Below are 12,046 nucleotides of genomic sequence, written 5' to 3'. Positions count from 1 at the left end.
TAGTTCACCCCCTGGACTATGGGTCCATAGCAGTAGCTAGATGGTTGTCTTCTCCTCATTGTGCTTAATTGTCGGATCTTGTGAGCTGCCTAACATGATCAAGATCATCTATCTGTAATGCTATATGTTGTGTTTGTTGGGATCCGATGAATAGAGAATACTATGTTATGTTGATTATCAATTTATATCTATGTGTTGTTTATGATCTTGCATGCTCTCCGTTATTAGTAGAGGCTCTGGCCAAGTTTTTGCTAGTAACTCCAAGAGAGAGTATTTATGCTCGATAGTGGGTTCATGTCTCCGTGAATCTGGGGGAGTGACAGAAACCTCTAAGGTTATGGATGTGCTGTTACCACTAGGGATAAAACATTGATGCTATGTCCGAGGATGTAGTTATTGATTACATTATGCGCAATACTTAATGCAATTGTCCGTTGTTAGCAACTTAATACTGGAGGGGGTTCGGATGATAACCTGAAGGTGGACTTTTTAGGCATAGATGCATGCTGGATAGCGGTCTATGTACTTTTTCGTAATGCCCAATTAAATCTCACAATACTCATCATAATATGTATGTGCATGGTCATGCCCTCTTTATTTGTCAATTGCCCAACTGTAATTTGTTCACCCAACATGCTATTTATCTTATGGGAGAGACACCTCTAGTGAACTGTGGACCCCGGTCCAATTCTCTATACTGAAATACAATCTACTGCAATTGTTCTACTGTTTTCTGCAAACAATCATCTTCCACACTATACATCTAATCCTTTGTTACAGCAAGCCAGTGAGATTGACAACCTCGCTGTTTCGTTGGGGCAAAGTACTTGGTTTGTGTTGTGCAGGTTCCACGTTGGCGCCGGAATCCCTGGTGTTGCGCCACACTACATCTCGCCGCCATCAACCTTCACGTGCTTTTTGACTCCTACTGGTTCGATAAACCTTGGTTTCTTACTGAGGGAAACTTGCCGCTGTGCGCATCACACCTTCCTCTTGGGGTTCCCAACGGACGCGTGTCGAACGGAAAGACAACACGTCAACCACGCGCATCACGGCGCTAACCAAAACTTGGATTGCTATTGGAAGAGGGTGAAGGCGGCGTTCGACGAGCGGCATCTTTTGGATCCATACTTTAAGACCTTGCACCATGATCACAATGACTCGGCCATATGGTACCGTTGGCACATGATCCAACACGCCTGCAACAAATGGCACGCCGTCGTGGAGGAGGTTCGCCGTGTCCATGTTAGCAGCACCAACTTCGACGACCTAGTAAGCAAATTCGGCTTCAGTGTGCATTGTCGGTCACATTTTGTAGGCGCTTGTCTGATGTTGCATTCGGCCATTGCAGGTGCGCGCCATGATCGCCGCCTAAAGAGAGGACAACGACGACGTGGAATTCAAGTTCATACATGCCTTCACCCGGGTTGAGACGTGCGAAAGTGGACGGGGACGCGGACTGCTCTCGCCAAGGCCAACGCCGCGTTCGACCCTGCAACGACACCAACACTTGCCTCTGACAGCCGTTCCATTGGAAACAAGAAGGCCAAGTCATTGAGGGACGCGGCGCCGGCCATCGAGAAGCTACACTCGTCCATCATGGCGTGCATGGCTGACGTCGCGACGCACACCGCCACGTGAGCAGAGCAGGCTGCGCAGATGGACGTCGTCATGGCGGCTAGGTGGACGTCGGTCATCTAGAGGCAGGACATCAAGCTCGACCTGATCAGGGCGAGCGTGGCGGCGAAAAAGAGGAGGAAGGACCTGGCGATACTTCTGGTCAACACAAGAGGCATGGACAACAGCGTCAAGGTGTGGTGCGCGGATCAGCGTGCCATGATCCTGGCCAAGAGGAGAGCCCCACTGGTGCCCAGCCCAGCAGCTGCCAGCTGCACCACCGGTGACCTCGACACCACCGATAGAGAACCCACCAGCGACACCGGAGGAGGTCTCTTCTACTCCGGTGGATGATATCGCCCTTTGATTTCCGCAGCGGTGTAATGCCAGCCGGCGTGCGCCCTTTTTTTTTGGTTTGTTAGACATTGATTTGCAGCGATTTGCGACGACGTAATCATCAAGCCCATTTAATCGATTTGTAGGCGCCACAACTATGTGATCGTCGATCTATTTGAATTATGCTTGAATTTATTTGCGGTTGCGGCGGCGCCAAAACTAGTTCGTCCGGCGCCTCCTTATAAGGCCATGCACCTAACGAATTCTTTACGTTGTGTTTTTCCAGACGTATTTTAGAAGCAAAATGGACCAAAATACTGGTGCTAAGACAGAATTGTTCCGCGCTGCGCCACAAAGTGCACTACAGTCTACAGTGTTGGCGTTACATAGGCTCATGATACACAAATTTGTGTCATAACTCTGATCAGAATTGATAAGATGATATAATAATATGTACTCCTCGCTTCACTAATAGCAGTGTGCATATGTCTCGCTACTTCCAACACATTTTGTGGTACTCATAAACAAATCGTAGCTAACGAGAGCAAGATAAGCAAGCCTCAGCTTTTCAGCACGCACTAGACGCCTCCTGCACAGACCTGGCGTCTCTTCGCTCCGGCGACGCTGGTGGCGTGCAGAACGCCGGCGTTGCCGCCGGTGTGCCCTTCTCCGTGCCCTCCTCTATCGTGGACAGGCACCTATTGGGCCCCCCGAACATCTTCTTCCACCTCTCGAGCTCGCCCTCGTCTGGCTCCTGATCCTCCGTCTCCTCGCCGCCGCGGGCCGCCCTTCGCCGGCTCCTGTCCAAGGACATCCTGCGCTCGACGTCGTCCTGGAAACAGACGCCGAACAGGACGAAACGGCCGCCTGACGCGACGGCGGCCCGGTCGCGCCACCGCCGCCGGACAAGAACGACGGCGAGCAGGACGAGCAGCACCATGAAGAGCGCGCCTGTTAGCGCGGCGGCGAGCACCAAGCCGGTGTCGTCGGCCATTTCTGCACCCTCAGTTCGCAGAACGGACCTTTGTATCGCCTCTCTCGCTTGCGACTATTCGAAAGAGGCCGGGAGCGCGCAACGAAGTAACATAGTTTGTGCGAGAATTCCACTCTAAGATGGCAAACTGTTCAGGCTTGAGACGCGCCAGGGACCAAGTATTTGCCGGTCTTTCTGCTCCAGAGTTGCCAGCGACACTGAAAGCGGCAGCTTTGTTGAATTGTTCATGTATCTCCGGAGACTCGAGTTGTGGTCAACGTCGAAAGGTGTCTTGAGGTGACTGATGTCTATGCTACAGTGCTTGCGATATTTTTGTCACACACAAAGAAAAGTTTCAGATATTCTTATACTTCACATTATATATGGACAGGAGCAACTGATTCGTGCGTTCTTGTTGTTTTGTAGGACAATTCTTATTCTACACCTCTGTTCGTGTGATCCGTTGCCATCAAGCGGCGGCACTTACCACTACCGCACAAAATCAGGACTTATGTTTAAATCAAAGGCGCAATATAGCGGCAATTTGTTTTGAGGGTGAATATAGCGGCAAATAAACCTTCCCGCCACTGCAGAGCTTTGCTTCTGGGCCAGGCCCATTAGGGCGTTTTACATTTTTTCAGATTCTTCCTTGCTTTTCTTTACTGTTTTTTCTTGTACTTTTACGTTTATTTTTTCTGTCTCTTTTTTCTTAACATAATTTTAAATTTTTATTTGCTTTGATAATATTTTATAGTACATTCACATTTATATAAATAAATGAAAACATTTTGCCATCATAGAGTGGAATTCTCGCACAACTTTTAAACCCATGAAGACACATAAAAACATTCAGATTTATATAATGAATAACTTATAAAAACACAGGACCAATTTTTTATTTACATAATTTTTTTAAGTTATGTATGGAACCATATTTTTTAGAACACTTGAAGATTTTTGTACATGTATGTGAACATTTATTCATATATGTGTGGATATTTATTTAGATGCATATGGACAATTATACCATTATGATACAGACATTTTAGTTATTAAAAATATTTCTTAAATTTAAAATAAAATATTAAGTTTCTATTATAAAAAATAAGAAAAATATACATGTTAATGGGCCGCATGGAATCTCACCCCACATAAGAAATTCTTCAGGTTGTATGTCCCTAAGAAGGGTACGTAGACACCCCCTCAATATTAGTTAGTGGCGGGCCACTTTCAAGTTAGGCCAACCCAAATGTATTTATTAGAAAGACACATAGATAAATCCCAACAAAGTTCTACATTGCCCGGTTTGTGTTGCGGTCAGAAACCCACCGGCGAGCAGCGACGGGCAACACAGTAGAGCCGGGAGGCTCCCAGGACTGCGGCTGGCCCTGGTCCCTTCGAGCGACGGCCCGCAAAGACTCGGCACGCACGTCCGATGCTGGTGCAAGGGCGTGCCACCTGACCTATACCTGGTCAGGAAGGTGATGGATGTGCCTCGCTTAGTTTCCTGCATGGCATACACGTAAACATTAAATACGAGCCTCGATCGGCTCTCAGGTTGTCCTGTGAATCGGCTCAAAGAGCTGATCCACCCATGATCCGTACAAGGTGTACGAATATATGGTGGTCCTGCTTGATCAAAATAAAGCTAAAACGACCTACTACGATCTAGGGTTTTCACCGCATAATCGGAACATCCTACTCGTGATTGAGCCTGGCGGCCACGCACGGTGATCGTAAACCGACCCTAGACAAGGCCTAAAAACCAACACGAGGTTGATCCCCGGAACATCCTGTCTAGGGCTAGCAAACTACACCCTACGCGCCACTGGATCCTTCAACCCGTTTGTAAGGCCTAACTATGCAGATATTAAACTAATCCTTGAAGAACAAGGAGCAATCATAACGGATCGGATCTACTAGATAATGATCAAGCGGGGTGCCGCCCTTACACCTAAGATAGGCGTAAGGGCGGCTAGACGTCTCAGGGTTGCACGACGATAACATATGATACGATGAACAATGCTAACCCTAACACGTCTAAGATAACCACGTTGCTCGCCATCAAAAAGGCTTCAGTACGAGCAACGCATGAACAGCGGATGAACGTGTACTGCCTAGATCGCAAGATGCGATCTAGGCAGCATGATGCTTACCCGGAAGAAACCCTCGAGACAAGGGAGTTGGCGATGCGCCTAGATTGGTTTGTGGTGAACGTGATTGTTGTCTATTTCATAAACCCTAGATACATATTTATAGTCCGTAGACTTTCTAACGTGGGAATAATCCCAACCGTGCACGAGCCAAACTCTAACTAACCGACACGTATCCTACTATATTACAGATACACGGGCGAACTAGCCCAAACTTTGCATATAAGGCCGATTCATGTATTTCTTCCATGTATATCCTTCAAGCCCATCTTGATCGCGGCCCACCTCTGACTTGGTCAAATTCTGGTGATAACACATGCCCCCTGGTTTTGGAATTGATAATTCCAAAATCACTCTGCTTTTTCTTCGTCGGGTCATGTCGTGGCAGAACAGAACCGTCGCAGTAACCTTCATCATGATGCCTTGCCTCTTCCACTTCTCCGCGTGACCTGGCAAAAAATATTTTGTTGGGCACCACTTCCTAGGAAACTGCTGTGGCATTAAATCTCCACTATACCCCCTTTATTTAACTGTGCCAAACGGTTCGCCACTTCATCCCCTTGCTCTGCTCCGGCCATCGGCACCTAAAAAACCCTCTTTCCCTGTAGCAATGTCTTCCTCTTCCTCCATCTCCTCAGGCCTCTCTCTCCAATCTTCCTCTTCGAGCGAGCAGGAGTGGAACTTTGATCCCGTGCCAGATGGCCCACCCAAAGCACTCGTCGGGTCAGATGGTGACTTACCTCTGACCGATGGGGAGGACGACCTCGAGTTCCTCATCGAAGGGGAGCTGAAGAGTGAGAGCGAAGACGACCTCCACTCCTGGGCGAACCCCACCCCCTCCGACGAGGAGGAGGAAGAAGAAGAAGTAGAGGAAGAAGAGGAAGAGGAGGAAGATGAATCCTCCTCCTCCGCTGGGTATCCGCCGGCGAAGCGCTTCCGCGCTTGGGCGGACAGCGAGGATGATGATGATGACGAGGAAGAAGAGGTTCCGGCCGAGGGCTGGGGTAGTAGCGACGAGGAACTCTCCGGAAGCAGCGCCGACGGCGGCGACGCTGACGACGAGGCCAGCGAGGATTAGTAAAATAGGACTAGTAGTCCCTGAGCAATCAGCTCTTCTTTTGTTCTTCCTCTCTTGAGCAATCGGCTCTTCATTGTAAAAAACCCCTCTTATTATGAAGAAGAAATTTCTCAGCTGATTCTGTCCTTTCACCAAATTTACCGATTGCTAAAATAAGTCAACAAATTACGAGCCGATGGTAGCGCATCGGACCTTGCCATGAAACGCGAGCAAAGCCAACTCTATTGTTTATCCAAATGGCAATCCGTGACTTGTCCGCAAGGGCAAAACCCAAATGCCCAAAATGCCACTTGAACCGATCCAACCCATGGCCATGTGAACCTCAAATGTCAATCGCGCAGGTTCGCAACTGCAATAGATCCATGGGCAACACCATCCAATGCCCACGCTTTGGTTTCCAGCCTGAAGGTGATCCTTAACTGCTCCTTGCTGTCCGAACATAGCGTCTTGCTCTATCTTTTCGCAGCAACAGAAACGGTTCTGACCCTGTAGATGATGACGGCTTCCCTTTCAGGCTCCTTTCAGCAGCTCTCGTAGTCTTCTTCTGCAGTAACTCACCGCTTTCGAAGAAGGTTATGATGCAGGGCCAGCCGATGACACTCCAATCGGCTTCCAAAAACAGAGTGTCTACCAAATCAGCTGCCCCCCGAGCCTTAGTTAAGGCGAGAACAGTGGCGAGGACACACAGTTCAATCCAAGGGCCATGAACCCAGGTAATTGAGATAGCCACTATTCCTACGAGCGTAGCTGAGAAAGTGGCCAACTTAGCCGAGCCGACGGTAGATATACCGGAGCCGATCACCTTTTCTTCCACTTATAGCCAATATTGCAGACGAAATACCAACGGCCTAATGAGCAAAGGGTTGGAGATTGGCCTTGAGGCTGAACTGAAGACCGACTTGGTGAAAATCCACGTCTTGAACACGCAGCTGGTAGATCTTGTGTTATTTGTACTAGAGTCACTGGCCGATTTTTCTATCGGCCCCCAATATTTCACTGCACATGTATCGCACATGTTCATCTGATTAGGTGCCCCCCGAGCAGAATCTGTCAGGTAACTGCGGATATCGGCTTTGTAGTTAGCCAAGGCATTGTATTTGAACGTCGGCTCCGGTAGGACCAATGTTGATTTTTCCAGCTCATCAGCCGACGTAAAACCGCTGCCCATTAGATCGACGTTGAACACAGGCAGAATGTGTGGTGAGGATAATTTTGGCCGATTGCTGGAATCGGCCTCCACGTTGATTGAATCGCTCCATGAAGGTTTTGCAATGTTCCTCCATAGATCTTTGGGGGCCGATCCCAAGGATCGGCCTCGCCACGTTTGTCCATAGGTTTGTTCTTGCTAGACGGTCAGGCCGGTGGATAAGACCAGCCTAACCCCGTCCTTTGTCACGTCGATGCGCTCGCAGTCGTCCAAATTGATGCCTGAGAGTGGCTCTTGGCCTGTTGTCTCCCAGGCGTTCATGCCAGCCGTTGAAATCTCGGCTGAGTCATCTGCATGGACGACCTCTACCTCATCTCCATCCCACTGTATTACGCATTGGTGAATCGTGGATGGAATGCAACAGTTGGCGTGGATCCAATCTCTTCCTAGCAGGACAGCATAGGTGCTCTTGCTATCGACAATAAAGAACGTCGTAGGGATGGTTTTCCTTCCTACGGTCAGATCCACGTTCAGAACACCTTGTGCGTCAGACGCTTGGCCGTTGAAATCGCTCAATGTCACGTTGGTCTTGATCAGATCCGAGCTAGAGCGTCCCAATCGACGTAGCATGGAGTATGGCATAATGTTGACTGCCGCTCCGGTGTCCACCAGCATCTTGTTGACAGGCTGCCCATTGATATAACCTCGCAAGTACAGGGCCTTCAGATGTCTGTAGCTTCTTTCTCGTGGCTTCTCAAAGATAACTGGCCGTGGGCCGCAGTCAAGTTGTGCCACGGGTGCCTCGTCTAATCCTGGAGCACTAAACTCCGTCGGAAGGATGAACACCATGTTTGTGCCAGCCGATGTTTCATCATCGGCTTTCCTTTGCTTGGGGCGCCACTCCATTTTTTGTGGTCGACCCTCTTCATCCAGGGTTCGTTGAATTTTCGCGGCCAGATCAGGCCGCGCCTTCCTTAGCGTGTGCAGGTATAACCTTTCGGCTTCCTCCAAGCCACGCAGTCGCTGAACCCTACGCTTTTGGGAACGGCTGAGTCCATCAGGGCACCACCTTGGCCGGTGGTACCTGTCTTCTTCTTCTTCATCATCGTCTTCCAAATCCTCGAGATCTTCCACCCGAGGGGACTCAGCGTGCTTGTTCCGAGGCGGGAGAGGCCCTAGACGTTGGAACACGGACACGTTAGCTGCATCCTTCCTCTTCTGTCTACATTCTGGGCAGTTGCCGATTGTAGGCAATCGGCTCATTCCTGAATCCCAGCAGTGTCTGAAGAAGGGACAGTCCCAGTGCCTATCCTCGTCGTCTTCCTCCCTTGACTTTTCCTTGGCACGGCGCTCGTACTTCTCCTCATCACGATCATGCCGACGATGTCTCCTGGCGTCCCTAGCCAGACGATCTCTTTCACCATCGTCGTTGGGTCGTCGGCGTTGGTCATATTGACTCACATACTTGTTGAGGAGGTGATCAGAGAGAGGTCGCTGATATCTCACATTCCTTACTTCTCCCTCTGTGATGTAGCGCTTGCCATCGTGACGGAGCTGATCGCGTGGAACGGCTTCCTCTGTGTCCTTGCTACGAGAGCAGCTGCCCTCGTCTCCGTCCTTACCAGAGTGGTGTCCAGGTCCTACCATGTTGATGTTGAACGAGAATCCTGGCTGGCACCCTCCAGGGTAAGTGCACTCCACCATGTTAACGGCGGGGAAGGGGTGAGTGTCGACTTTCATGGCGTACTGGTTGAAAATTAGACGTCCTTGTTCTATCGCCATTTGGATCTGCTGACGCCACACCCTGCAGTCGTTGGTGGTATGGGAGAACGAGTTATGCCATTTGCAGTATGGCTTTCCGTTCAGCTCCTGTACCGTGGGGATTTTGAGGCCTTCGGGTAACTTCAGCTGCTTCTCCTTAAGTAAGAGGTCAAAAATTTGCTCAGTTTTAGTTACGTCGAAATCAAACCCTCTGGGCGGACCTGGTGGCTTAACCCATTTGCAGGATATGGGGGTTGCCCCCCGAGTCCATTCAGCCACTGCTACCTCTTGATCTCCCGCGGACCCTTCATCTTCATCCGCTTCAACCAAGACTACCGCATGCTTGAATTTGTCCTGGTACAAGTCTGGGTGGCGCTGTTCATATAACGTCAGTTTCTGAACCATGTGCGCTAGTGAAGGGTAGTCTGCTTGGGAGGCCATATCCTTGATTGGTGATGCAAGGCCCACCACTGCCAACTCGACTGCTTCTTTTTCAGTCACACGAGCCGAATAACATCGGTTCCTAACAGTTCTGAAGCGCTGGACGTATTCTGCCACAGTTTCTCCATGCTTCTGACGTACTTGTGCTAGATCAGCAATGCCGGCCTCGGAAGCCTCTGAGTGATACTGCATGTGGAACTGCTCTTCCAACTGCTTCCACGTCCGGATTGAGTCTGGTGGCAGCGATGTGTACCACCCGAAAGCCGATCCTGTGAGGGACTGTGCGAAGAACCTCACACGCAGCTCATCTGATACTGAGATTGTGCCCAGCTGTGCCAAATATCGGCTCACATGCTCGATGGAGCTGGAACCATCTGATCCATTAAACTTGGAGAAATCAGGGAGCCGATATTTGGGTGGTAGCGGGATCAACTCGTACCCGTTGGGGTACGGCTTGGAATAGCCGATTGTCCTCCTTTTCGGCACCATGCCGAACTGGTCTCTCAGGATTGTACTGATCTGATCCGCGGTGCTGGCTGCAGGAGTCGAACTCTGAAGATTCGCCGGAGTGGCATATTTAGCCAGCCATGCTTGCTTTTCCAGCTCCGAGCCAACTGCAGGAGCTGAGCTCTGGAGGTTTGTCGGAGTGGCATACTTAGCTAGCCACGTCTGCTTCTCAAGATCTGTTCCCGAAGTTCCTCCTGTTGTTCCAGAAGTCCCTGCTGTTGCAGTCTGGTTTGTGAGTGCCCGATTCTGCGATCGGCACGTATGTGCACATGTATCCGTGAGGGATCTCCTTAGGCGCCTCATGCAAGAACTGGTAGTCACTAGGGTCACCACCGATCTTGTAGACGACGTATGCCGGTGAATTCGGCACCTCTGGTGCTGCCAACGTGAATGGCAGCGGTGGACGGGACTGGAGTGGCATCTCTCCTTGGTAAGTCCCGAGAGCTGGTCCTGACGGAGAGTACTGATGCCTCATGATTTCCTGGATCACCCGAAGAGCGACACGCTCCAAAGTGTTCACCAGGCTCTCAGAATGGCGGTGTAGCGAATGAGCTACCATGAAGTTAACCTCCTGACGCAGGGACCTGGTGCGTTCTTCTGACGGGGCGGACAGGTCCACTCCATCGAGCGCGCCTTCAGGTGAGAACCCTTTCCACCTGATGCCATGTGAGCGGGTTCTGTGAAAAGAGCCGATGAGGTCGGCTTCGAGGATAGCTTTGACCTCGTCATACTTCTTCTTGAGCTCCTCGGTCAGATCCTCGTACGTGACTGGAGTGCCGTCCGCCATCTCAGATGTAGATGGCGATGCGGTTGATGTCGCAGATTGTCCCACCGGGCGTGCCAGAATGTGTTGCGGTCAGAAACCCACCGGCGAGCAGCGACGGGCAACACAGTAGAGCCGGGAGGCTCCCAGGACTGCGGCTGGCCCTGGTCCCTCCGAGCGACGGCCCGCAAAGACTTGGCACGCACGTCCGATGCTGGTGCAAGGGCGTGCCACCTGACCTATACCTGGTCAGGAAGGTGATGGATGTGCCTCGCTTAGTTTCCTGCATGGCATACACGTAAACATTAAATACGAGCCTCGATCGGCTCTCAGGTTGTCCTGTGAATCGGCTCAAAGAGCCGATCCACCCATGATCCGTACAAGGTGTACGAATATATGGTGGTCCTGCTTGATCAAAATAAAGCTAAAACGACCTACTACGATCTAGAGTTTTCACCGCATAATCGGAACATCCTACTCATGATTGAGCCTGGCGGCCACGCACGGTGATCATAAACCGACCCTAGACAAGGCCTAAAAACCAACACGAGGTTGATCCCCGGAACATCCTGTCTAGGGCTAGCAAACTACACCCTACGCGCCACTGGATCCTTCAACCCGTTTGTAAGGCCTAACTATGCAGATATTAAACTAATCCTTGAAGAACAAGGAGCAATCATAACGGATCGGATCTACTAGATAATGATCAAGCGGGGTGCCGCCCTTACACCTAAGATAGGCGTAAGGGCGGCTAGACGTCTCAGGGTTGCACGACGATAACATATGATACGATGAACAATGCTAACCCTAACACGTCTAAGATAACCACGTTGCTCGCCATCAAAAAGGCTTCAGTACGAGCAATGCATGAACAGCGGATGAACGTGTACTGCCTAGATCGCAAGATGCGATCTAGGCAGCATGATGCTTACCCGGAAGAAACCCTCGAGACAAGGGAGTTGGCGATGCGCCTAGATTGGTTTGTGGTGAACGTGATTGTTGTCTATTTCATAAACCCTAGATACATATTTATAGTCCGTAGACTTTCTAACGTGGGAATAATCCCAACCGTGCACGAGCCTAACTCTAACTAACCGACACGTATCCTACTATATTACAGATACACGGGCGAACTAGCCCAAACTTTGCATATAAGGCCGATTCATGTATTTCTTCCATGTATATCCTTCAAGCCCATCTTGATCGCGGCCCACCTCTGACTTGGTCAAATTCTGGTGATAACAGTTTCTTAACGAAATCGTTTAAAAAA

The 12,046-nt window shown here is 50.1% G+C and overlaps 1 protein-coding gene across 1 annotated transcript; it reads right to left on the bottom strand.

Moving 5' to 3' along the window:
- Positions 1–2,359: 2,359 nt before the first annotated feature.
- Positions 2,360–3,109, bottom strand: LOC139837676 (uncharacterized). Its single transcript, XM_071826995.1, has one exon. It carries the CDS (start codon positions 2,945–2,947, stop codon positions 2,522–2,524), a length of 426 nt encoding a protein of 141 aa, XP_071683096.1. The 5' UTR covers positions 2,948–3,109; the 3' UTR covers positions 2,360–2,521.
- Positions 3,110–12,046: the final 8,937 nt, after the last annotated feature.

Source organism: Lolium perenne, chromosome 3 (assembly GCF_019359855.2).
Source record: "Lolium perenne isolate Kyuss_39 chromosome 3, Kyuss_2.0, whole genome shotgun sequence".
In the NCBI taxonomy this organism is placed as follows: Eukaryota; Viridiplantae; Streptophyta; class Magnoliopsida; order Poales; family Poaceae; genus Lolium; species Lolium perenne.
This window is presented reverse-complemented; position numbering and strand designations above follow the sequence as displayed.

What these genes read in the sequence shown, in the direction of transcription:
- LOC139837676 (XM_071826995.1), bottom strand. Translation starts at nt 2,947, where the DNA reads ATGGCCGACGACACCGGCTTGGTGCTCGCCGCCGCGCTAACAGGCGCG.